Below are 24747 nucleotides of genomic sequence, written 5' to 3'. Positions count from 1 at the left end.
AAAGGTCCCAGGGAAGGTCTCTGATGATGACAAATCCAAAAACAGCTGATGACAAGCTTACAAATCAGGATAATCTAAATTCAATTGAATTCATGTCTTAAAGCTCATTTACATGAACTTACAGTTCTTTCACTCACTTTAATAATTTACTTTGAACATTGCAGCTGGCAGCCTATAGGCCTACACCACTTCTCATTTTTAATAATTCAAAATCAATACACTTGGAGCTCACCTTGTTGTACGTTTATAGTGTATAATTATTTGTAGCCTTATATAGGCTATAGCCTAAGTCAAAAGTCACTTGTTGATAAGTAGTAGTAAATGTACTCTCTGTTGTATACTTTCCCACAAAAGCTGCATCTTTTGCTTGTGCTGAGATATTTGTAGGCTATAATATGAAGCTAAAGTTTATAATCCATCTGTTGTTGAGGGCGGGCTGTCATTCAGGAAAAATCCCCTCTGCATCTTCTACCAAGAGAATGAATGAATTCACACCAGGCTTCTATTCAATTCTCAATAATCCCTCAAGTGCAGTCACAAACTGCAACCTCTGTCATGCTCCACTGTTTTATAGGACACGCAGGAGGAGAATAGGAAATATTGTAGTTCGGAGTTTGACCACATTACCCACAATGCAATGTGAGCGAAAGCCGCCGCACCTTCGCCGGGTGGAGCTTGTGAACGTGGGTTTGTGGGTTGGTGCTGCTGCTGCTGCCGCCGCTGCTGGAGTGTAAATTGTTTGACAGGGAGGCGAAGGGACCTGTGTGCACGGGCGCCGGGAAGAGGAGGAGGAAGTTTTTCCAAAAGGTGTCGGTGCGCAGTTTTCCAAGTGAAGGCGAAGGCAGACTTCTTTGAGAGCGACAAATGATTTGTACGAGTCTCAGCAACAGGGCGCAGAGCGAAATGCCAGGGACTGCTTCAGCCGTGAGCGAAGGGAAGCGCGACTAGTAGCCAGCCACACCGCAACGCGGAAAATATTCAGGGGAGAGAGAATGCGAATGGTGCGAAGAAGATACCGAAACCAAACAAAATGGACACGATGTAGCGTCGCTGCGGTATTTCATATAGCTAGAACTAACGTTAGAGTAGAGAATAGATAGCTAAAGGAGCTAGCAGGTTAACTAACATACATGTAAAGTCAGCCCCTGCCTCCCCCCCCTCCTCCACACACACACACCTCTTCCCTCTCCGAGAAACTGAAGCAGAGCCTGGAGGCGTCTGTTGAATCAGAAGAGTTCATCAGCGTTGTGAAATCAGAGAAGATTTTAAAAAGAAGATGCTACGGAGAAGACTGAACCGTTTGGTATGTGTGCTTGGCCACAACAACTACACACACACAGACACACACATATACATTCACACACATACATTCACACACATACATTCACACACTGTTAGCTTATGACATCCAGCTACTCTTGCTAGCTTTTTTTTTTTAAACGGCTGTGATTCTACCGTTAGAGAATGTGGGTCTGGAATTTCCAGCAATTTCCTCCTAGCAGTTTTAATTGTTGCCTGGGGGACTGGCCGTTGGTGACAAACTGTTACTTCACTCTGCCTGACAACACGAAACAGCTGTTAGTCCTCCTCACTTCTCCGTGGCTGCTGTTGTTGGTGGGTTGGTGGTGGGTCAGTTAGCTGCTAACTGCTAATAACTAGGTAAGTTCTTTCTTGGCCAGCCAGGAAGTCACGACAGATGACCAGAAGAGTCATTAAAACTCCACGCTCGGCAGCTGTCAGGGCTTGTTTTACTGTAGGAGGAGGAGGTCTGCTGTGTGTGGAGTGGACCTCAACTAATCTGTTCATCACATGGATAGAAAACACAGCTGTAAAACTAACAAACCCACCTGTCACCGGCTGTGTTTTTCCTGTTCTCCCAAATCTACCTCCTAAAGTTGACAGGGACATGTGAAGGCATCACCTTGGCCTCTCACTCAGAGCCTATAACAGGGCAAAGACTCAACAAGTAATCAATTAAAGGGATCAGGGGATTAATTGCAGATGAAGATGATAACCAGTTGACAGTTTCTAATTGTGCTGCCGTTGCATTATTCTCTAATGTTGCTGTATATCCAGTCACTGGTTCTGTTCAGCAGAAGAAGTTGGTGTTTTGCCAACATGAACTGCTTTGCCATCATATTTCTCAATTGGTCAATTTAATGCTTTACCCTTTTAAAGTTCATCCATTGGTTTCATTGCCCTTCATACATTAATCAGTCATGAGTGAGCTGGTTGAAAGTGGAGTTACTCTCCGCAAGGCCAGGTTTATAAATGCTAAACTGCCTTGACTGCCTCTTTATCATCCTCTTATGCGCCAGTAACCTGTTGTCACCAGTGGGTTGAATCCCCCACAGGCTATCTGAGCAGTATAGATACCGACTGTGAATAAGGAGAAGCAATATAATAATTATAGTGCCTGACCCCCCTCCTGGTCTCTCTAAGTGTTGCCAGGTCAGCTGATTTTCCTGCTTCTGGAGAGGATTGCTGCTGTAATTTCTCCTCAGTGTGAGCTGTAAATAATATTTTGTGCGAAGCAGTCAGCCACACTGTCACTGATGCACACAGTGCTGTTATCTTCTGCTCTGGCTCTCTGCCTCCTGATTCACACCACCCTCCCCTTGCCCATGGGAGGTGCATGTGCATCATGAAGAGAGGGGGGGGGGAAGACAGAGAGGGAGAGAGAGTGACTGCAAAAGACACAGAAGGAGGCTTTCGTGTTTCTCACTTGACTCTCTCCCACTATGATGATGCACTGTGCCACTAAACCCTGAGTGTGTCTTTGGAAAATCATTAAAGATGGCTGAGGGAATGAGTTGGGGCTGGGCTTTTCATCGGGGGGTGGAGGGGGGGATCTCCAGAGGTTGTAATGCTCTGACAAGAATGCAAAATCACACGGTTGCCTTTGATGTTCGTTCAAGCCCTTGAAGGCAGCAGTGTGATGAGTGAGAGGTGGAGCCTGGTGGAAATTTGATAGTATTCATTGTGGGAGCCCCTGCCTTGACTGCAAGCAGAACAGCCACCACATATAAAACACAGCATCACCCAGGCTGCACCTCAGTACCGGGGATGTGCACGATTAGTCGACTAAATAATTAAGTGATGCTACCCAAACCAGTCAGCACCAGAAATACTAGTTGGTTGTACTAATAATTAATATTTTAGTAATGCACAATGCAAGTTAACTGTTATGTTTAAGATATTATGCAGCCGCCCACCACTGGCCCTGGCAGATGGCAGCCCCCCCCCTTCTCCCCAGGCTAATGCCCAGATGTTGCAAAGCTGCAAGGTGGAAGGAAGGACAGGAATCTCATAAAACTGCAGTTTGCCAGTATTTTGATCTTGCAAATAAAAAAAAAAGTAAGGCTGGTTCAGATTTAACTGTCTCGACACAGAGAAATGCCTAAGCGCATTAAGAGCAGCCATGTGAACGTTAACCTTCACCCCAAGATGGCTCTTGGTGGTAGCCTTGGAAACGTGTGCAATTAAACTTTGATGTTTTTCACAAAGTTAACTGTTTAATGGTTGCAATATGCGGCAGATTGTGATATGACATAGGCTATATCAGTTGGAATTGACATTTACAAAAAGTAAAAACATTGACTGTAGTTTTTGCTATGGCCTTTGCCAATCAAGCATGTTCTTTCAAGCCGGAAGAATTTGATTAATAGTCCACCACAGTGCTACAAGCCCACAGTGGATGTTGCGCTTGTAACATACCGGTATGTTTAAATGCAGCACTGCCTGTTGGGGTTATAAGCTGCATGATGCTTAAATATTGTTAAGTTACATCTGAAAACATGCTCCAAACAAATCATGGAGAAGGGATCCTAGCTTAGAGGTTTTTTGCCAGTGGTTAGATTCTGACTCATGAGCTCTCTACTGATGTAACATTTGAAAAGTTTATTCCCCTGCCGTGGAACATGTTTGATGCTTTAAGCTTTGTTTTTCTTTTGGCCTGGTTTATCTTTGAAGTACACCGTTTGAGGCGAAGATTGGATTCCAAGTGGGTGGGGGTTCCCCATTTAACTCTCTGTCATAGTAATTCAGTTGTGTTTTATGGCCTGCGTAGTGAAGTCTAAAATATTTTCTGCCTCTGCTCTGGGTACAGCATCACTACGGCCCCCTCTCTCGCTCTCAGTAGGGCTTCCCCCTCCCTCTCTTTCTCCTCTCCATCTCTCTTCAGTCTGTCCCACCCTCTGCAGGCTGACGCTCTGTGGCCTGCTGGTGTTAGATGAGTCTCTACTTGATTGTGACCCAAGCGCTAGTAAAACAGACCCTCACCTGGAGGGAATTGTTCTGTGTGAGGGGTGTTGAGGGATTGCATGTGAAATGCATTTGGAAACCTCGGGGCGCTGCAAACCTGTTTCTCAGGTCAGCTGATGGCAAGTGTGATTGTCATGTTTGCATACACAAACGTGTGTAAACCTGCACCCGGCTGACCAGCACAACTAAGTGCAGGCAGCGCTGACATGTTCACAGAGCGCACACGATATGCACACAAAGGGAATTTTCCTGTTAAAGTACACAAGGTCAGACTTAATGGTTTTTTGTTTTTCAGAAATTGGAGAAGAGTTTTTTTTAGTGACTGCTCCACATTTTAGTACCTCCATCTGATCTTCAAGTATTGGGTCAATGTATACGACAATATGCAGAATACTGCGGGTGTGTTTTCTGTGTTACATTCAGGTCAGTCTCGCTTTTACATTTCCAACCAGTCAGTGAAACCTGTCGGAAGCGCATTTGGGGCTTTTATTACCTTAACTTTTCACAGGAAATAATTTATGGATCTTGATGGGAAAAAAATACATACATTTTTACATGCATATTCACGGTGTTGACATCTAAATGTTTGTACAAGATCCAGGCAACAATATGAACCTAGGGGGAGAACATGTTTGGGCTTGGTGGAGCTGTGCGCTCTACTAGGAGCCGTTCTGGTTAACTAATGAGACACCACAGTCCCCAAACACAGTCGTCACTCTTGGGTGAGCAGTTAGGGTAAGGGTGCGTCTGCAGGCCACACACCATACAAGGCACTCAGGGCCATTTGATTTATCAGGCCTGTTTGATTAGGAGAGATGCGTATTGATTAGAGCTGTGCTCTGTTTTGCCGCCATTAGTCTTGCAACCGTGAAGTGGCTGGCGAACAGAATTGCTTACGCTGATTTCTTTTCCTTCCTTCCTCCCTCTCTCTCTCTCTCTCTCTCTCTCTCTCTCTCTCTCTCTCTCTCTCTCTCTCTCTCTCCGTCTGGTCTCCTGCTCTGTGCCCAGTAAATGGCACCACCAGCCAAAGGAGCTCATCTGCAACACACAGCAAGGATGATAAATATATTTAGCGTGGCTGTGGGGATAGCAGGGGGATGAAATACAGCGAGGGAGGCCAGAAAGTCCTGCGTGACTCAAACCTGAGAAACGAGTGAAACCAGGGGATGGACCTGTAGCCTCTTTGCACCTCTCCATCTCCCTCTCCACCTAATGGACACTCTCTATCAGGCTTCCTGTAGCGGTTAACATCGGAGTGGGCGGTTCAGGATGGATACAGGGGGACCACGGATGGCTTTTTGTGGCAATTTTCCACTTCCTTTTAAAAGCTATGTTGAATTCTCAGTTTGTACCTCTGAATAATTCAGGTTGCCTCATTTATTTTGAATTCTCCTCACATTGCTCCTCCCTTTCCGGACCCATGTATCCTTGCCAGGCTAGTGGCACTCAAAATGCATCCTTGTCATCCATATATGTATAAAGGCTCACCCAGATATTTTTCTCTGCCATGCTCCAGCTCTAGCATTACTCAGAGCATTCGCAGTGAGATGTGAAGAGAATGCTGAGATGTGTGTGCGGGGGGATGAATTTTTTTTTTTCGCTCTCTGTGTCTGAAGCACAGAGAGGAAGAGAAGAGACGGCAGCATCTGTGATGTTTTTCGTCATCCCAGTTTTTCATTGTCACCTGAAATGATATGGTACTCGCTGACACAGAGAGAAGAGGAGCAGCAAAGTCCACGTGAGGATTTAATGAACGCTGAAAGACATACGAACGTGCACACAGCCCACGCATGCTCGCACAAACACCTAGGTTAAGCAACAGCCTACAATGATTATCTCCACTGTAAACTCCCAGCTAGGCAGCAGGCAGTATCGCTCAGTCCCAGGGAGAAAAATGAGTCTTTTTAATGTGGTCACAGTTCAGTGGGAGGAAATGCTGGGTGGAAAAAAAAAACCCTGTACTCAAATCAAACATGCACCCTGAGCAGAGGAAGGAAAGAGCCACATTGATTTTTGTCATTAGTCTTGTTACCCTCCTATGCAGTGTCTAAGGATAATTAATTGAATAGCAATTACAGTCAGTGTAGCCGGTACATGATTAAAGATTAACAACATCAGCTGAGATGGAGATTTTTTTTTTTTAAAGCTTGTCAGCAATGGGGTTCACCGTAAATGGCTTTTTTCCAGACATGGTGAAGGGGCATGGGGAGGGGGGTAAAAACAATTGTTGTGTTGTGCAGTTTGTTCTATGGAGCATATGGGTTGTAACCAAACAGCTGGATCGAGCACCTTCATCTGAGTAGCTGAATCTGGTGATTTGTATCAAACACACACACACACAAAAACAGAATAGACGGAGTATGTGCACTTGGCTGGAAAAACCATACTCCATTTATGGCCACACCACTTTAAATTCTCTTTAATTATAGATTAAAGTGTGACTAGGCTGCAGCTCGAAATGTGCTCACTTTTCCTGGTCTTGAGTCACAAAGTGTGTGTTGGGGGTTTTCTCCATAAGAAGCCGAGGAAATAATGCACTTTTGTCATTTCTCTCCAGGACTTACTGAGGTAATTTGCCTACAGGATGGCTACAGGGACAAAGTTCAAGCTTGAGAAGGAGCTACAACAACATGTAATCTTAAATCCAAAACCAAAGCCTCCATAATTGACTGCCCTGTGACTGTAAACCAGTTAAAATATAACTTGCCCAGCGAATGTAAAACCTGTCCTCGGGGTTGTCTTGTGAAGTTTCTACTTCTGTGTCTTTTGTGTAGTATTCGTAAGGCTTTGTTTCAAGGAAAGGACTGCCTCAGTTATGTGAATGACCTTCCGACCGCTTGTCAGCAATGTGTGACTTGCTCATGCGTTTCCTGTTAAAATGTCTGTTGCCCTTTTTCTTTTTTTCTTTTAGTCACCACGTCTTTTTTTCCCTCTTCTCTGGTGGTGCAGTTGACTCGTCATGGTGCTAATAGTCCTGTTACCCAAGACTTGCATAGTTTCTATTCACATGAACAGAAACCAGTGAGCAGTTCACAACATATCTAAGTGTCATTTTTTCGACGTCTCGCGTCAAAGGGTGTCAGTCGATCACATGTGTTGCAAAAAGTATGTAGCACACGCATCTGTGGCTTTTTGAAGCAGCCGAATGATTGAGGAAGCAGCTCCCAGTGCGAGGTCTAGATGAGTTTTCCCCTCCTCCCCATTGTCGAGGGACCCAGCGTAATGTAGGCCAGTACCAGCCCATGGTACAGTACGCTCTGTGTCTTGTACAGCTGCAGGGATGCTAGTAGAACAATGAGCCTTTGCCTATCCACAACAGCTCCTTAGGATCAGCCCATCAGTTCAAGTTGGACTGTTACCACTCTGTGAGGCTATACATCAGTGTGTGCAAACAGAGGAGGACACAGGACAGAGGAGAGGGTGGCCTCTGATTGGGCTCTGTAGACTATGCCACAGGCCAAGTGTTGGTGAATCCATGATGGAGGTAACTCCTGTTATCGTTTGACTATGAACTAATGACTCGGCTTTTCCTTGTTATGGTAGCCTTTTGTGTAATATTGTTGTTAATGAATATTGATGTGGGGGTTTTTAGAGAGAAACCCCTTTTGTTTTGAGATGTATAGCATTGTGGCCCAGTCCATTCAACTGTCAACATATTATTTTAAAGTGCGACACAGTACGTGGAAATCGCAACAATAAGAAGTCTGACAACAATGTCAACAGTAAGTTGTGCAGTTCCTCTCTTACCAGTCCAGAATGGTTGTTATGTTTCCAAATGTATACTTTTTTTTTTTTTTTTTACATTTTCTTCCCCACTGGGATGATATTCAACAAATTGTCATTTATCTTCTAAGTTATTTAACAATAAGTTAATCAGAGCCTCCTCTCTACACCTTTTAGATAATAATATTTTTTTATTATGCCAACATTTCGGTTATAGAAACCTTCGTCAGGGTGTCAATTCTGTTTGATGCCCTGACGGTCAACTGAAACGTTGGCATAATAAAAAAAATTTGCAAGTGAGGGAAAAAGTGTGCGGGAGTTTCTTCACCAGCCCATGACGCTCTTCTCCTCCGACGCACCTTTTGTCAACCAGTGTGCAAAAGTGTTTAAACTGACATTTTTTTTCATTGTTAAAAATTCAAAAAACTTGATGATAAATCTTGTCTATCCTATGCTCTAGTGTGCGCTGGAGCTTTTTTGAATTTTTACTGTGATTTATCCTGCACCAGCTGGCACCTAGAAGAAGCACTTAGTTGCTGTGCACGGGACATTTTTTCATTGATATTTATATATCAAAAAAGTGTCATTTCTGACCAACAGATACAGTGTAAATAATGGGAGGAGATTTATCATTGCTTTCCTATGATCAGTGTGGTTTGAATAAGATGGTTAAATGAGACCGAATGAGTAATTATTTAGTAAGTCACTCACTTGTTGCTCAGGAAAAGGCCACAAAGATACGAATACTTTTAAAAGTCATTGTAGAACAGTCTTTTAATTCTGGTCTGAGGCCGACGCGTCTTTGTGCTATATTTTCTTCAAAAGATATTGTGGCCCGTGTTAATTCTCTGCAGCTTCGGCAATGAGCACTGGGATGTGTAATCAAAACTGAGAGAGTTACAATTAGTGAGATGGAGTGAGCATGCTGGGAGAGGACAGGCAAGTGGGCTGACAAGAAAGAGAGAGGGAGAATGAAAGAGAGGCGGGCGCCAGATAGAGTACCGCAGTGACTAACAGTGTTGACTCAATGCGTGCAACTTTCCCCTCGCATTCAGACATTCATCACTCAACTCTATTCAGGCTGCCATACAGGCAACTTTATGTTGCTGTTACTGCTGTCAACAACATTTCTTGAATCGTTTTACCGGGGGTTCGGCATCTGCTCCGACATTTATTCATTCCATTATTGTCATAACACCATTTGATGTTCAGGCCTATATTTACTTTAACGGCATACAGTACACCTTCTTTTAGGGCTCTCCTCTTATGGTTTCACTTCCTTGAGGAAATTCTGTTATTAGATACTGGGCTAACAGACACCCAAGGTTGACCTGTGGGGAATCCATGTAAACTCAGAGTAACATCATAAAAGCCTGATTGGCTTGATAAGCTGCAGTTAAGTCGTTAAATATGATAAAGCACTGAGCCGCTCGCACACAGAGTCCACTCTTCTCGTACTAGTGACTGAGAAATTAGATTGAATGTCGGTTTTGTTCAGAGAATTACATGAAACGGATACTAAGGTCAAATGGGAACACGGGCTTAACAGCGAGTCTTGTCGTTCACAGCACACTGCAGAGTGTTATTAGTACACGAGCAGGATATAAAGAAGAGCAAGTATAGATCCCCGGTGCACTCTTCTTTTTTCCGCACAGCTCCCCTACACCTCATTAGATGTGTTTTAAGTAGATTTCCTAAGTGTTTTTTTTTTAAGCATCCTGTACTGCCTGAGCTAGGTGTTTTGTCCTCTGTACCTCTGTAAAAGTTACAAAACCACAAGAGCAGACAGATCAGAACAAAGCTTAACCTCCTGTATCCTTTTGGGCTTATATTTTTTCTCCAATGTGCCTCAGCACTTTTGCCAGGAAAAAAAAAGTTACAGCATTGATTTTATTTGACCACAAAATCTATTTGTCAGGGAAAATAATTCTGGCTGTGCCGGTGTCACACCTGCTGTCACCAGGCCCGTTTTCTTGCACACATCATGGAATCATCTTTGTTTGCCGTTTGTTGAGAGATGCTTGTCAGATAAACTTAAGGCAAACATGCCTCGTCTGGCGATGCACATGTTAGCTGTTGGAGCCAAGCTTCAGACAAACTTTGGTACCAACTTAACAACTAAAAATGCAAGCGTCAGAAATACACTTTGCAGTCCTGAGAAGAACCATAACCAGCTACCGTGTGCTCTCTAACAGACTAGCGCGCCATAAATGGCAACATCTGGATTTGGCTCTGGAAAATATCCACTATCTTCTGGCATTTCACATAGACTTTTTTCTTAGATAGATATATAAACAGGCATATGATTTATACATAGACAAAACAATAAGTGGAGTAATAAAGAAAATGAGCTGACAGTGAAAATAATTGTCAGTTGCAGTGCTTGCCCATATTACCCTCACTTCCACCTTGCTCATGTTGCTCTTAGGCGAGGTAACTGAGATTATGTTTGACAGATTGGGTTGCACTGTGGTTGAAGCTCCGTACTCACCCACTCATCTCAGGATGTTCCCTCTGCCCAGCTTACATACATTAGAGGTGCTGACAGGTTTCCAGACTGAGATGATTCACTATCTTTCCAGGAGAGACGGGGCTTCACCTCGCGGTGCGCTGGGGGATGACGAAACAACAGCAATGAACTAAAACAACATTATGTGACCACAGACACCTGTGTGGTGTTAAAAAAAGGAGACCATATTTATCCTGTTCTGGCTTCCGTACACTGGCTCGCAGTAAACTTTAGAATAGATTTTAAAGTCCTCCTCCTTACCTATAAAGCACTACAAGGCCAGGCACCCTCGATGTCTTGAGGAACTTACAGTGCCCTATCACCCAAACAGGACTCTGCTTCTCCCAAAACGCAGGCTTGCTGGTCGTTCCTAGAGTCTCTAAAAGTAGTGTAGGAGGCGCAGTGGGTTTTGCCATCGGGCCCCACTTCTTTGGAATCAACTTCCAATCCAAATCCGCGGGGCAAACACCCTCTCTATTTTCAAGAATAAACGTAAAAGCTTCCTTTGCCTTCACCATACTCTGCTGTTTTGCATGCGCGCTTCTCTGTGGTGTGTATGTGTGTGAGAGGATGCAGAGATGAATGAAGGCGATCGTCCGACGGGGGGGGGGGTATGGTAACTAAACGGTAACAGGTGACTGTTGCTGCGTGCGTCTGCCCCGAGTCTGAAGCGGCGGCGTTAATGAAGCAGCATCACGCCGCTCACCTTCAGTGAAATGCTCGGTGAAATCGCCGATTAAATACGGCGAGCCGCGAGCGACGTGGATAGCCTATCTCACCTGGTAGAGCACCCGCTGCAGCGACCTAGTTCGATCCCACCTGACAGTCGCTTTGCTCCACGTCAATCCCCCCTCTCACTCTCTCTCGCTCTCTCTCTCCCCCTCCCCTGTCTCTCTCCAGCTGTTCTTTCAAAATAAATGCATAAAAAGTCCGAAAATAAAAAATAAGAAAATCTGAGTCGGTGCTTGCCCGACCGGGCAAGTCCGCACAGGTTCTACTGGCCCGCCGGTAATTTTTACTTGCCCCGGGCAATCGGGCAACCGTAAATGTCGAACCCTGCGAGCTGTTCCCTCAGTTGTCTTCGAAAGGAAAGGATTCGAATTTGCATAACCCCACCCCTACCTGGGGCCGGTAGAAGGGGTGGGGCGCAGCAAGCAGTGGTTCATTTGCAAGGGACAGGCACTGAAACCAGCCGTTCTGATCAGGGCTGTTTTGAGAGGATGAAAAGAGCTGTGATGTTTGATCCTTGGGGTATTTTGACCAAAGCATGTCACAGATCTGTCTTTAAGACACCTGGGAACTATTTTAATTTGTGGAAAGGGGGCATAATATGTCTCCTTTAATTGACCCTTTGTTGGCCTTCTGATTGGTCTGCTGTTCCACCAATCAGAGCGCTTCTCCCCATGTCACGTGATAGGCAACATTCTAAGGTTGGACAACTCTGGCATGATACCCTATGAAATGAGATAGGTAGACAGCAAGTTTTTTGACAAAAACTACTTTATAATTTTTCAATATGGTTCAAATGTGCCTGGGGTTCCTGCAATAGCGACTCACGATATCTGGAACGTATTCCTGGAGTCATTTTTATCCCATTCTCCAAACCCAAGACATCAATAAGTTTTACTTAGCCTATGTAGGCTACTGTATACATATTACTTTAACCTTCTGTTATGTATTTAGTTGAGCTTAATAATAGGGTTTGGGGGTGGTCCACTAGGGGGAGCTCTAGGCATAGGTCAGGGGTTAATTGCATCGTTTTGTTTGTTGTTGTGCAGTCCTCATGAGAAGTGAGCCTGTTTTTCCCTGGCTGTACTTTGTGCTATTGAAGCTCATTCATCCTCCAGTCCACTCTCTGGTCGTGTTCATAGACAGAGAAGATCTAATACCTTCAAAGTTATCTAGCAAACGTAACATTACCGCTACTAATGTCTTTTGAACTTTGTGAAGTTTTACGAGGAGAAACGGGAGATCGGCGGAGATTAAGCGTTAGCTTGTAGCTAACGTTAGCTAGCGTCGTTAGCTACTAGCTAGTGAGTGACCAAAACAATGATTTTTCCCCATTTTTCGGAAAAGTCAGGTAATGCCCGTTCAATCGCTATTGAGCCACGTCTGTCCTCTATCATGGACACTATTTTTCTGATGTATAAGTTAATTCAAATTTTCCTTAGAAGCAATTTAAATCTGCCTAATTTTCAATGGTTTCCAATGGGAGTTAACCCTTCCGTGACCATTGTTTGTCCAACCTAGCAACAGTAACCGTGGGGGGCGGGGCCTTGACAAAGGGTTGTTATGTTCAACTACCTTCTTGAGATGCACTTTTTGTATGAAAGGTGCTATGATTATTATTATTAAGCTGCTGTGAACACTAGCTCTGCAAAAAGTATAAATAAGTGAAAATGTTCAGTTTTTGTAAGACTCGGAGCTGCATTTCGTGTTAAATAGAGGAATTATAATTCAGTCCACTACACAGCATCTAGGGCAACAGCACCAGCAATGACTCTACATCCATCTGAATGTCAGCTACATTTAAAAATCATACAAACTTACAATTTTAAAACATCCACCAACATTTTCAGCACAACCTTGGTGAACTTGGGAGTGACTGCTGTGATGGATTGTATCACACTGTACAGGGACTTGTAATTTTTGAGTACCCAGCGCGCCCGCTCCGATAACAGCCCGCAGATTGTGACAAAGCAGGATAGTTGGTGAATAGTGAGATGGTGCGACAGGACGCCGTGTCATCAGACCCGTGTCATCATTGGGAGTTTGGCAGTGGCTGAATGCAGTCTTACATTCCTCCCCGCTCTCTGTGGAGCACCTTCCCACCCCCCTTGTCCCACACTGTGCTCATTTCACAATGTGTGCATAACTTAATTTAGAGCATAATTTAATGTAAAGTTTCAGGCATACTCAATTCTCTAATGCACCATTTATTTCTGACTTAGCAATTAAATCTCTGCTCAATTGAGCACTGGATGTTTACTTTATTGATCTCCATCCAGGTTTTGAAGCTGATGCTTTTATATCAAGGATGAAGCTACTTTGGTATTGACATACTGGCGCTTGACTCTTGGCCACTTTTACTTTACTAGCTAACATCATTGGCACTGAATGGCTTTGTTTGACCTTTGACAATGAGGCAAAGATAATGCAATCAGTTCCATTTTTTACTTACGTTAACATTTCTTGCGTGGCCTTTAGCTCACTATTTTGGAGATGAGCATTGCGACCACGTAAGTCCTCAAAAATGAAGCGGGCCCCGTGGTCTGACCCTCATTATATTTTACAGTGAATCCGCCACTAAATAAATGGCCGTTCAATAGTTCTTTCTTATCTTTAACACCCTGGGGCCATGGGCTACTTGCTCATTTTATATGGAATCTCATTTTCAGCTTGAATAATGCGTGTGTAGGTGCCAACATTTCTTTTTGAGAATCATCACAGAGAACCAGAGCTTCCTTTATGTAAGCTGCCATACGGCTGAGTTTATACAAACATTAGTGGCTGTTTATTTCATAGGCCTGCAACCTTGAAACTGTGCATTATTGCGGCTCTTGTATGCATAATCAATCCTAAAGAGATGGGCACACAAGTGAACTGGCACTAGTGGAAGTCAGCCAACTAATACTGTTGACTGTCTGACCTGTAATTCTGAAGTACAAGCCAGAGCCCTTTGCGAGTCCTTTGACTCGATGCTAATTTGGTTTGTAAATTGTTCCTTGCTTGCATTTTATGTTTTGTCTGCGCAGCCCTTTGTACGTAATTGCTTTTTTTGGTCCCATATTATTGTTTGCGGGATTGTATGCTGGGAACGCTGCTATTACATTTGTAAATGGCATGTTTCAGAGTACAGAGGAAGAATAACTTCCAGACACACTGCATTCAAATAAACGAACAATGGCAGTCCATGGGGGTGTTCTTGGCGTACTCCTCCTCCTGAGGGCTGGTTAGTGTTTGAAATAGAAAACCTGGATGTGTTTGTGTCCTTGGATCCTGTTGTACTTCCTTTCTCTCACATTTTTTTTTCATCCTCCCACTCTTTCCCTCTCTTCCTTTCATCCTCTGGCAGCCAGGTCCGTCCGGTTGTGCCGAAGGAGTGTCAGTGTGTGCCACGCGGGTAGGGGATGGTAGATTTGACAGCCACACTGAGGTGTGAACATAGCTGCTCATGCACAAGGGAGCATTATGTAAGCCTGTTGGCTCCCCTCTCTAGTCAGGACTGGGGAGATGATGGTAAATATTTCAGAATTTGGCCTTTATTTTGTGTCATTAGACCTTTAATTAGAAGTACATTATTATGGGAACTTGAGTTATGTAATTTGTTTTTGTCCCCACATGCATATGAATGAGGCCTCCAAGTGTTTTAGGCTATTCTTTGATCTAACCTCTTGTCAGGAGCAGACTTCGGGCAGCTTGCTGTCCAGGTGGCCGTAATTCACACATTCCCTGGCACTGGTCCAGGGTCAGATGTTCATGGTTCTGTGTCCCCTCAACAAACATGTTGCTGGCCTTTATATTAGATAAAGCAGATCCTCTGCCTGCAGAGCCTTAATAATTTACAGACGCTGCCCAACACGCACTTGAGCCAAGAACACAACTTTATTTAAAAACTGTTGGGTAGGCTCCTCGCTTTGACAATGTTTGTGACTGTCACGGGAGAAAAGATTAAATCATTTAATGGTAATCTGGGGAAATTTCTCATGGTGAAACTGATCTCATTAACCAAAAACAAAAAAGAACGATAAACAAAGACTTGCATACATTTTGACAGTGAACCAAATCAGTATTGTAGTACAGTACATCCTGCAGAGGACAGCACATTGCAAGATGCAGCTTGTTTCACCACCAATGCCCAAATAGTCATCTTTTTTCTCATTGGAAGAAAATTAAAGATTAAATTGAAAGACAGTTACTTATTAATTAGCAACACCATAAGAAAGACCTCATACACTTGATTTGGTACAGTAACATCTGAAGAATGGTTATTGATTGATCCGTGAGTTCACCACTGAAGAAGGTCCTCATCCATAGTGAGATGAGAAACACGCTTGAGGATAAGGAACAAATGTGAATGGCTGATCCAGTCTACTGGCTCTGTTGCTATCATGGTCCTCCAGCGCTTGTGGTTGTCCACCTCAAGCGTCAGGCTTCCTCTTGTGTGGTGTCAGGAGGGAAATTGAGGCCACTGAGCGAACAGCACGTATGCCAAGTTTTCTCGGCTTTGTCAAGACAGAAAAAAAATGGTGTGTGCTTGTGTGCAGCTGTGGGTTTGGATGTATAAACTTCTTTAGTGACAGTGAGTCATCGTGGTCCTGCTGCACTACACGCATATAATAGAGCAGTCTTGGCATTGATGTTGACTTCATTAAAAAGCCAGATAACACTGAATCTCATTTCTTCACCGCTGTTACTGTAAAGCTGCAGCAATACAGCTTGATAACCTTTTGCAGAAACATTTAATTAAACATTTCACGAACCTAAAAAGAACATTGAATCTATGAATTCATGTCCCCGCTTATAGTTGAACGGCGACGTATCGTTGTAGCCCCGGGCTACGTCACGTAGAAGAATGAACCCAGTCACTTCCACACAGTGCGGCGAAGGGATTTTGAAATTCAAGATGGAAAAGTGAAACAATTAATTACCCCCAAAAAGAGGAACTGAGGTTACAGCCTCAGGTTAGTTCACTCGCAGAAAAATGAACCCAGTCACTTCCACACAGTGCGTGAAACGGCTTTTAAATTAAAGACGGAAAAGGGAGACAATTAATCACAGCGATCTCTTGCCTTGTTTTCTTTCCTCTGTACCTTTTGTTGCGTCATCACTTGTGCCATTATTTTGGGGATTTACATAAGGAGAGCTCCTGTAAAGTTATGACAATGACCCAGCTTCTTGTTGCTGGCTTTGTGATTCACCCCATCTACCTTGTATGGAAGAGGAATGCGCAGCGCAGGCCACTTCATATTGAAGGGAATGTGGTGTGTCTTTTGTCTCCTGGCCTGATTGCAGAAGTGTCTTCAAGTGTGTGTGCATATACATAATTTGTGTGTGTGTGTGTGCTCATCAACGTAGCTCAGCTGTTCAAATCTGAGCACAGCATTTTTCTTCTGTCAGGCCACATTCTCTGCCAGTTTATCATCGACGAGTGGCCACCTGGGGGAGAAGAAATTAAGTTATAGTTCCTGCACAATCGCCATTTCGGCGCGCTGACCCTTGTCATACTTTTCTTTGTCCCCACTATGAGTTATTGGCTTGTGCTCAACAGTTTTCCAGCAGAGTGCTTTTCAAGACTTTTTAATTTTCTGCACCACAGTAGAAAATCTAATCTTTTAATTCTTGACCTGAGCGGAATGCAGGCCTTCGACGCCTGGAAACAAAACCCTTTGTGATCATTGTGTATTTGGTGGTGGTGCAAATTTTTGGCTTACATTCGAGTTATTTTTCTTACATGATGCACATTTTGGTTGAATTTGTCAGATGTGACTGGGGTGGTTCTCTGATGTTTAATCACCCAGAGTCACTAACATTTGTTTTCTGTCATTTCTCACTTCCTACTTATCTCTCTCTCCATCTTTCACCCCACCCCTCTGCTGTTTCCTCCTTTTTAGTTTGGCGGTGATGAGAGAAGAGTTGACAGTAGGACTATCTATGTCGGCCATCAGTCAGGCTCCACCAATGAGGCTATCATCCCACCCAAGTTCTGTGATAACAGGATTGTGTCCTCCAAGGTAAGACAAGCGCATGCCGGGGCTTCAGTCTGGCCGTATACGGAGAGGAAATTCTTATACCTCCGTTGGTTTCTCAGCTCCTCTGTATATTACTTTCCAGTGCCTTCAGGCATTTTCCCGCTCTTATCTAACACTTGGAATGCAAAATGAACTCTTGAACGATCCTGAGCATTCCCGTGTCTTCCTCTCCTCATCCCTCCTCCCGCTGTCTCTCCACACGCTTGCCTCTGCTCCCCCAACGGAAGGCGATTATTTTTCTGTCAGGGGAGCAGTGGCAGTGAAATACATGGGTGCTATTAATATACTGGCAGGGTGGGCAATTCACTCTTTTCCCCCTTGGCTCTGATCCCCTCCTCACCCTCTCCATCTTTGTCTAAACCCTCCTCCACCCCCCCCCCCCCCGTCCTGTGTCAGTGGCCGGCTCAGGCAGGTGCTGTGCGGCTGGCTTACTGATATGAAGGGTCAAAGTGACAGGTAGGAGGAAGCGGTGTGAGAGCGAGGGGGGGGCAGTAGGATTTATAGTGGTGCAGAGGGTCCCAGTGAGGAAGGGCCAATCAATGGGCTCCTGCCAGTATGTCAGGGTAAACAGTCTTTAATTACCCCGGCTGTAGTGTTTATGCTCCTCCATGCCTCCGCTCTCCATCATCCTGTTGCTTTTTGCACTCTGCTATGACCAGTCTCCGCCTCTCCTCCCTCTGCTCTTGTTGCTGCTTGCACCAACACTTTCAGCCCCCCTCGCCACCGCCACCCCCCCTTTTCTCATTACTTTCACTCTCTTTTCTCTCTGGCTAAAATGAGATGGGCCATTCTGCTGCCTCTGCATTTCAACGCTCTTCCCCATGCAGACATTCCCCTTCATAAATTGCACCTTATTGCTGTTTCTGTGCGAATGCGTGTGTCTCAAGCGTGCATGCATTGCACGCGTATGTATTATTTGTGTTTTTCACCCTTGTGCTTTGTTTTTGCGATACAAAGTTACTAACGGTGTTGTTGTTGAGCCGGCTCTCAGGGATTTAAGCGGATAAAAGTGTTACCTCAGCCCTGATGGTATCAGCAGGTACAGCCGAGGAAACCCACAGAAACCATCACCAGCCTTGATAAGTTCATCTCTGCATTCAAGGGTAGCCAAATGAAGGAGATGAATCGCTAATCTGAATCAGTAGAATACCTGTGGTCCCCTAAGGGCCAACTCCCTAGGCAGTGGAACAGAGACTCCAGGCTCTTGAAGTTGCCTTTGCTCTTTCCTTTCCAAAGCTCAGTCAGGATACACGTATGCAAGTCTGTGAATATTGAATGCCTCTAATCTCTCTCTCCCTGCCAAGCCTTTCTTTAACCTCCCTAAGTTTGCCTGAAAAAAAGGAATAGGGACAGTCATGCAGGAAAATTATGCAACCAAAAGCAGTCCACACAGACTGTACAGTAATAGCAGTTTCTGTGACTTACATGCGTGTTTTCTCTTTCATCCCTTTCCCACAGTATACAGTTTGGAACTTTCTACCAAAGAACCTGTTTGAACAGTTTAGAAGAATTGCCAATTTCTACTTCCTTATCATCTTCCTGGTGCAGGTAAGGCCATGCTCTGACACTGTTCCAAACCAAACAAAGATAACAGGTTTGGTTATCACTGGTAAATAATAAATTCACAGTTGTCTGTTTTGTCTGTGACTTTGGCCTGAAGGCCTGAGCAATGTGTGTGTGTGTGTTTATGTGTACATGCGTATTTCTTGAGAGATGGACGACGTAGTGTTTCACTGCAGGCCAATTGATTGTTTAACATTTTCTAATTCAGCTGTCTTCAGGTGCAGGTGTAAGTGAATTAAATGACAAATTCAAAGGGGCACTTACACACACATGCATATACCGGTGTGTATGTGTGTGTGTATATATATATATATATATATATATATATATATATATATATATATGTATATATATATATATATATATATATATAAATTAAAGGAAGCTAATTCCATTGTGATGTAGTCAAGATTAGTCATGAACATATATTCATCCCACCTACCACACATGGTTACATTCAGGTTCAATATGTACATTGATAAATATATGCTGATTAATGGGGATTGTTTGTAAATGTTTTCCTTACAATAAGGTTACAAGGTTGAAAGGATGTATCTGTATTTGAGAAAGTTTTATTTTAATGTTCATGTTCAACCCCCCCCCCCCCCCCCCCCAAAAAAAAAAAAAAAAAAAAAAAAAAATCCAATAGCTTGGGGCAATCCCAAAGGAGATATGCAGAATAAACACGTGTTTTTTTTCTTTAATAAGCATGTTCTTTAATTTATCATCATCATTTATTCTTATTGCTTCTGTCAACGAAAAGAAAGAAAACTACCTCAGCATATTTTTGTTGGTCTTATATGGTGATGTTGAAATTCCCTTTGTGTGTCTGTCATTGTTAGTTTGTGTTGTGTGTGCCTGCCTTATCCTCATAAGTGGAAACTGTAAGCTGGTGCTGACTAAAGTGCATTGACTGGCATCCTTATTCCCCTGCTCTGTGCTCTTAAGTGACCTCTCCTCTCTTCTCCTCTCCTCTCCTCTCCTCTCCTCTCCTCTCCTCTCCTCTCCTCTCCTCTCCTCTCCTCTCCTCTCCTCTCCGGCCTATTTGAAGCAGAGAACAAAAAAAAGAAAGAAGATTTGTTTTTTACATCTGCTCTTGCTCTTCCATCATCTCCTTCTCTCTGTCCCTTTTCTCTGATCCATGAAGATGGAAACTATCTCTCGTTTTAGCAGTAACATAAACTATGGTGGCAAACAGCCCTCTAGTGTAAACAGTTGCTGGTTTTGGACCTGCTCGGGAGGGATGTGCTCTCTCTTGTCGCATACTGACTGAATGAGCTCAAAGAGTGAGTGCTCCCAGATGCAGAGCTCTGTACCTAACTGAGAAATATCGCTGTGCAGCTGTCACAGAGTTACTCCATTATTCTCAAGCTAATAGCGGATCAATTTCAGTGTTTATTTATCCTCCCCCTTGTTTCCACCTGTATTTGAAGTTGTCACGCCAGACTTTATTCTCTGCTTTGCTTGAACTCTACATTATCCTCATCTAATGGATATAGCTGCTGCATTTTGAGCAGTTGTGAGCTAACGTGTGAAATGATTGTGAGCTAATGCAGCACACTCACGTGGGAGTAAACCACCAAGCATTTTAGCATCACTCACAAAAACTGCCTATTTCTGTTTAGTACGCGCGAGGATTATCAGTGTGGGATGTGCGCAGTGTGGAATGTTTGTTTGTCTGTGAACACGTTACATGTATGTGTATGTGCCTGCGCATGTGATGTGACTCAGTGGGTGTCCTGGGTTTGCTGATGGTGTTTACCCAAGCTGCAGTGTGGTTGGCGTTTCTCCACTAATCCAGCCTCTCTTGAGGGGCTCCTTATCCTAACCACTCAGTTTTCCCATGCAGCCTGTTATTATGTCAGAGTGAAGATGAGAGAGAGAGAGAGAGAGAGAAAACAGGTACACAGGCTGTATACATGCATTTCGCCCTTGCCTTTCACATACAGAAATAAACCTTCTCACTTCCCCTTAGAGTTATCATGCAAATGCTTTACCGACAACTAAATGCTGCGAATTGTCTAAAACGGTCCCACCCTCCTTTTGTCTCCATCTTTGTCATTTGTTCTCATTCTTTCTGTCTTTCTTTCTCCCTTTGTCTCCCACTTTTCCTCCCCATCTCTCTGCAGCGCTGCACTGCTGACGTCAGCAGCCAGGAAGCCCTCTGTACTTCGGAGTGCCACAAATAGACACAGGCTGATAAAAAAGCACAACCCCTCCTATAAATAGCCCAGCATGTCTTTGCTTGAATTTGATCGAATGGGAATAGAGCACTGTGAGAGAAGCGGTAATGAGAGAGCAGGAGAGAAAAAGAAGGGGGGGAAGAGAAGAGGGAGAATGAGAGGATGAAGGTGGTAGGAGGATGCGAGGGCCCCCCAGCGCTGCCCCTGGGACCCCGGGGACCTGCTGTCTGTTGCTCGCTCTGACACACTTCCCCGGCTCAGATGAAGGGCTTCGTGCTGCTCCGCTCTGCTGCTCTGATATCACACCAGCACATCAGCAGCAGCGCACTCCTATTGCTGAGATTTTTTTTTTTTTGGGGGCTTTTCATTTGGTGCAGAGGAGGAAAGGTATTTTCGCCATCTGGAAGTTTGGTGGCGGTTGTTGTGAATCAGCAGCGAGAAACAGAGAAGGACAAGCTTTGAGGACAATTGTGTGTTGTCTAGCAGAAGGAGAGTAGCCGAAAGGTTTTGTGTGGGTGTTAGTTGTTTTCATAGTAGTTTCCTGTTGCAGCATTTTCAATAATGACACTACAGACACTCACCCTTGTGAGGGTTGGCCGTCCTTGAAACAAGCACACAAAGTGTGACTACATGGTATTGTTGTGAGGTAAAATAAAATATTTTCTTAGAATTACATTAAAAAAAGATACATTTGTCTCCTTTGATCTCCACAATTGAACAGCTGTTATCTGTATTTTGTAGTAGATCTAAAGATGTATCAAAGTGATATGACAATTAGGCTGAATGTTGGCTTTGTGAAGCGTTCTCTCTATGCGGTGGTCAGCCTTTGTCATGTTTGGCCATCTGGCTGCTGCATCAGAGGGACACACTGTCCTCACTCAGTCCTTTCTGTCCTTCCTGTAGTTGCTGTTTTTCTTTCTGTGGAAAGGCACATTTCAGTTCACTCATGTAGATAATAATTTGGATGGGAGTTACCAACTTCTCACAGGAAACAATAAAGTGCTTCATCACTGTCCTCCAGTCTTCACCTCACCTGTACTGTACCTCCTCTTCTTTAAACGATAACGCTGTGTCAAACAGTGGAGGGCTAACATGGTAAACCACGCTTTTCTCAAGAGGCATTTAATAATCCGTAAACTGTGTGGTATATAGCGTTGTGCAAGGTGTACGGAGCGCTACGCTTAACATATGGCCTCGTATCCCATCTTAATGCGCACACTGCGCTGCTCTTCTGAAGCCGTGAGTGCTCTCACCTCTGGCTCTCTGTCATTACTTTTGCTGCTTTCTCACTGGAATCGCTAACTACTACAAATATAATGCAGACTCTCCTCTGAATCTGCACTCCTCCAAATGGTCGATGTGCACCAGCCCATCTCTGCCTGGTAATTGATTTATCTCCAGTTAATTGTAATCACAGTAAAGCTTGGGTAGGCTAGCAGCTGACTGCCCTTGTACACTATGTGTGTGTGCGTGTGTGTGTAGTTCCGTTTGTGTTTGTCTGTGATTGCTGAGCGAGCAGCAGATTTGTTTTATTCTCAGTCTGAGCACAGGTGAGGAAAACACCGGAGACTGCTTCAAAACACATCTCCTGCTCTCACTTGAGCTGATGTCTATCTGGCAGCTTGTAGTGCTGCCGGTCAGAATACCAACGAGCTGGATGTACCGCGTCCGTGTGTGCTGTAATACGCACTCCGGCTCAGGGGGGTAGACCGGTCTGCATTCTGCAGGATCAGAAATGCCACACTAAATCCATCTTATGATGGTTTTAAGAAATGCGGAAACACACAAGGCCATTTATGTGAAGGGGCTTTAGTTGGGAGCCTCGGTCAGGTGCTGCTCCTAAACTGTTTAGGATTACCTGATCACTGGTCTCACGGTTTTTCATTCTTAATTACAACACACACACAAAAAAAACAACACAAACACACATACTGTACTATTGGATCCTTTCACACACAGTTCAATCAGGCAAGGTGAGTCCAACAAAGCTTTGTGTTGGCCCTCTCCCATGCCTTGGCAGATACACAGAAGCGTTGGCATGCGTGTAGATTGAGCACTCTGTCGCCGGCCCAGTTAATTAAAGTTCTTTGGTCCATAACCTCCCTCCTTTCCTTCAAAATGTAATCCTGTGATTCTTACTGATGAACAAATTTGGGGAATAGTAGAAACGCCCGGCAGAAACAGACTACACCCTGCATTTAGAGGGCTAGCCCCGTCTTCTAAAGCATTGCCACACACCCCTCCTTTTGTAACCACAAGACTGACATTTGCTGCTGCAAGTTTTTGTTCTCATATATAATATTCAATGCACAGCTTTTCAGTTTGAAGGTCACGTGTTTGTCATTGAGCGTTAACTTGACATTTCTCTGAATTGTTTTTTTTTCTCTCTTAATAGGTGATAGTGGATACGCCCACCAGCCCAGTCACCAGTGGCCTACCCTTATTTTTTGTGATCACAGTAACGGCGATCAAGCAGGTGAGACGCTGCGCAATGAGGGTGATGAGTGTTGATGGTAATCATGTCATTGTTATTTCTGTTGCCCTGTCCTCATTTCCCCCTCATTATCCTCTCATTACATTATGCCCTTCCCCCACTCTCTATATAACATAATAAGTCCCCTGCCTTCATGACTCCCTTGCTATGATTTTTGTATAAAGTACGTGACTAATGCTCTCTTGGGTTTTGTATTAATGTGCTCCACTGGCGAACTCTGATTTGGGAGAACACAAAATGGGCTCTCTGGGAGTGTGAGCAAATGGAGAGAGAAAGCAGGTTTATTATAGAGATACAGATTATCAAGGGGAGTGTCCGTTTCTGTGACTCTACAACCTGCATGTCCCGGCTTTAGATGTATTGTCTTCGGGTTGACTTTTTAGTTAGACCACTGCTGAGGGCTTTGAAATGCACAATAGTGGGTGGACTTCCTTCTCAAAATATATGTGGCGCACTGATAGCGCTGGACGGCCTACAGCCAGGCTTTGAAGTGGGACACCAAGGCGGTCTGCCCGACCCTATTAGTCAGGCAGGAGTGAGCTGTGTAGTTCAGTTGACCATCCGTGGAATGCTTCTCCTCTTCTCTCCCCGCTTTCATCCACCTGGCATCATTTCTCTGCATCACTCAACTGGACTTTCTCTCTCCTCCTATCACCTTTCCCAGTAATCCCGCTTTCTGGCTCCAGCTCTGCCTTGGCACACACCCTGGTTTCCCTCTCTACCCTCTACATCTCTGCACCATCATCCTCTATCTCCATCACTATCTTAAAGTACTTATGAAGTCTACACTAGGCTTTGTGCCTTATGCTGCTGCAGCCGCAGGAATTATTTATTTTACCTGACTCAGTATTATTTCATGGTATACTGTTCTAATGCACTGCTAGACCAACAAGAACCCATTCTGCTGTTGCAAGCAATCTTTTCACGTAATAATTAAATACTTAATGTAAAGATTATTGTATGCACGTACATCTCTTTCTGTCTCCCTGTGTTATTGGTGAGAGCTCCTGTCAGTCTTCTACTATGTGCATATCTACTGCTGTGGCTATGTTAGCTTTCAGTATCCTGTCCTGTGCCACAAACACCACAGTTTGTGTACTACTTTTTGTACTATGCAAATAATGCAATTCTGATGTTGATATGTTGTCGCAGGGCTATGAGGACTGGCTACGGCACAAGGCTGACAATGAGGTGAATAAATACCCAGTGACAGTGCTGGAGGACGGCCGCAGGATACGGAAGGAGAGTGAGAAGATCAAG

At 44.2% G+C, this 24747-nt stretch overlaps 1 protein-coding gene across 3 annotated transcripts in view; it reads left to right on the top strand.

Annotated features, from left to right (window-relative positions):
- Positions 1 to 719: 719 nt before the first annotated feature.
- Positions 720 to 24747, top strand: part of atp11c (ATPase phospholipid transporting 11C (ATP11C blood group)) — a 43506-nt gene continuing 19478 nt past the window's right edge. For all 3 annotated transcript variants that reach the window (XM_083980994.1, XM_083980993.1, XM_083980992.1), the window contains exons 1-5: positions 720 to 1303; positions 17110 to 17229; positions 18706 to 18795; positions 23389 to 23469; positions 24640 to 24747. In XM_083980994.1, the coding sequence (XP_083837120.1) occupies positions 1277 to 1303; positions 17110 to 17229; positions 18706 to 18795; positions 23389 to 23469; positions 24640 to 24747 (426 nt within the window). In that variant the 5' untranslated portion in view covers positions 720 to 1276. The remainder of the gene's footprint in view (positions 1304 to 17109; positions 17230 to 18705; positions 18796 to 23388; positions 23470 to 24639) is intronic.

Source organism: Trachurus trachurus (assembly GCF_905171665.1).
Source record: "Trachurus trachurus genome assembly, chromosome: 10".
NCBI classification, from domain to species: Eukaryota; Metazoa; Chordata; class Actinopteri; order Carangiformes; family Carangidae; genus Trachurus; species Trachurus trachurus.
Note: the sequence above shows the minus strand (reverse complement) of the source record. Positions and strands in the feature narration are given on the sequence as shown.